The sequence below is a fragment of the Salvelinus namaycush genome, unplaced genomic scaffold, assembly GCF_016432855.1.
Source record: "Salvelinus namaycush isolate Seneca unplaced genomic scaffold, SaNama_1.0 Scaffold3297, whole genome shotgun sequence".
In the NCBI taxonomy this organism is placed as follows: domain Eukaryota; kingdom Metazoa; phylum Chordata; class Actinopteri; order Salmoniformes; family Salmonidae; genus Salvelinus; species Salvelinus namaycush.
In genome coordinates, this window is record NW_024060227.1 from 1 (window position 1) to 2,500 (window position 2,500).

The 2,500-nt window shown below is 44.2% G+C and overlaps 1 protein-coding gene across 1 annotated transcript in view; it reads right to left on the reverse strand.

Annotated features, from left to right (window-relative positions):
* Positions 1–703: 703 nt before the first annotated feature.
* LOC120040146 (solute carrier family 15 member 1-like) overlaps positions 704–2,500 on the reverse strand; it is a gene marked incomplete at both ends in the record, with an annotated part of 9,926 nt that continues 8,129 nt past the window's right edge. Inside the window, one exon of the mRNA XM_038985395.1 lies at positions 704–794. Within this exon, the coding sequence (XP_038841323.1) occupies positions 704–794 (91 nt within the window). The remainder of the gene's footprint in view (positions 795–2,500) is intronic.

Consider the following 2,500-nt stretch of genomic DNA (forward strand, 5'->3'; position numbering starts at 1 on the left):
TAAAGTCTGACCAGGTATTGTGTTAGTAATGTAAAGTCTGACCAGGTATTGTGGTAGTAATGTAAAGTCTGACCAGGTATTGTGTTAGTAATGTAAAGTCTGACCAGGTGTTGTGGTAGTAATGTAAAGTCTGACCAGGTATTGTGTTAGTAATGTAAAGTCTGACCAGGTATTGTGGTAGTAATGTAAAGTCTGACCAGGTATTGTGTTAGTAATGTAAAGTCTGACCAGGTGTTGTGGTAGTAATGTAAAGTCTGACCAGGTATTGTGTTAGTTTAGGGTTAGTAATGTAAAGTCTGAACAGGTATTGTGTTAGTAATGTAAAGTCTGACCAGGTATTGTGTTAGTAATGTAAAGTCTGACCAGGTATTGTGTTAGTAATGTAAAGTCTGACCAGGTATTGTGTTAGTTTAGGGTTAGTAATGTAAAGTCTGACCAGGTATTGTGGTAGTAATGTAAAGTCTGACCAGGTATTGTGTTAGTAATGTAAAGTCTGACCAGGTATTGTGGTAGTAATGTAAAGTCTGACCAGGTATTGTGTTAGTAATGTAAAGTCTGACCAGGTGTTGTGGTAGTAATGTAAAGTCTGACCAGGTATTGTGTTAGTTTAGGGTTAGTACTGTAAAGTCTGAACAGGTATTGTGTTAGTAATGTAAAGTCTGAACAGGTATTGTGTTAGTTTAGGGAGAGATTATCGGCGTACCTCTGAGGATGGGTGTAATGACGGTGGACAGGAGACTACCAGCATTGATTGAAAGGTAGAAGATGGAGAAGAACGTGCTCCTCTGTTTCTCCTGGAGAACGCATGGACAGGAGAACAGGTTCAGAAGACATGGTAAGGAGAACAGGTTCAGAAGACATGGACAGGAGACATGGACAGGAGACATGAACAGGAGAACAGGTTCAGAAGACATGGACAGGAGACATGGACAGGAGAACAGGTTTATAACAGGAGACATGGACAGGAGACATGGACAGGAGAACAGGTTTATAACAGGAGACATGGACAGGAGACATGGACAGGAGACATGGACAGGAGAAGTGGACAGGAGAACAGGTTTATAACAGGAGACATGGACAGGAGAACAGGTTTATAACAGGAGACATGGACAGGAGACATGGACAGGAGACAGGTTTATAACAGGAGACATGGACAGGAGAACAGGTTTATAACAGGAGACATGGACAGGAGACATGGACAGGAGAACAGGTTTATAACAGGAGACATGGACAGGAGACATGGACAGGAGAACAGGTTTATAACAGGAGACATGGACAGGAGACATGGACAGGAGAACAGGTTTATAACAGGAGACATGGACAGGAGACATGGACAGGAGAACAGGTTTATAACAGGAGACATGGACAGGAGAACAGGTTTATAACAGGAGACATGGACAGGAGACATGGACAGGAGAACAGGTTTATAACAGGAGACGTGGACAGGAGACATGGACAGGAGAACAGGTTTATAACAGGAGACATGGACAGGAGAACAGGTTTATAACAGGAGACATGGACAGGAGAACAGGTTTATAACAGGAGACATGGACAGGAGAACAGGTTTATAACAGGAGACATGGACAGGAGACATGGACAGGAGAACAGGTTTATAACAGGAGACATGGACAGGAGACATGGACAGGAGAACAGGTCTGGACAGTGCCCTAAATGCCCCTTCCAGCAGGTAACCAGGGTTCATGGTTAATTAACAACCATCTGGACAGTGTTCTGCTGGCTCAGCACCATCAGCACTGATAATGACTGAAGTTGATAAACTGATCATTACTTCCTGAGTCTGGAGTCCACACTAACGTAATGACGGAGGTCAGTGGAGACAGACTCTAAAATGGAGTCCACACTACCATAATGACCGAGGTCAGTGGAGACAGACTCTAAAATGGAGTCCACACTACCGTAATGACCGAGGTCAGTAGAGACAGACTCTAAAATGGAGTCCACACTACCGTAATGACCGAGGTCAGTAGAGACAGACTCTAAAATGGAGTCCACACTACCATAATGACCGAGGTCAGTAGAGACAGACTCTAAAATGGAGTCCACACTACCATAATGACCGAGGTCAGTGGAGACAGACTCTAAAATGGAGTCCACACTACCATAATGACCGAGGTCAGTAGAGACAGACTCTAAAATGGAGTCCACACTACCATAATGACCGAGGTCAGTAGAGACAGACTCTAAAATGGAGTCCACACTACCATAATGACCGAGGTCAGTAGAGACAGACTCTAAAATGGAGTCCACACTACCGTAATGACCGAGGTCAGTAGAGACAGACTCTAAAATGGAGTCCACACTACCGTAATGACCGAGGTCAGTAGAGACAGACTCTAAAATGGAGTCCACACTACCGTAATGACCGAGGTCAGTGGAGACAGACTCTAAAATGGAGTCCACACTACCGTAATGACCGAGACAGACTCTAAAATGGAGTCCACACTACCGTAATGACCGAGGTCAGTGGAGACAGACTCTA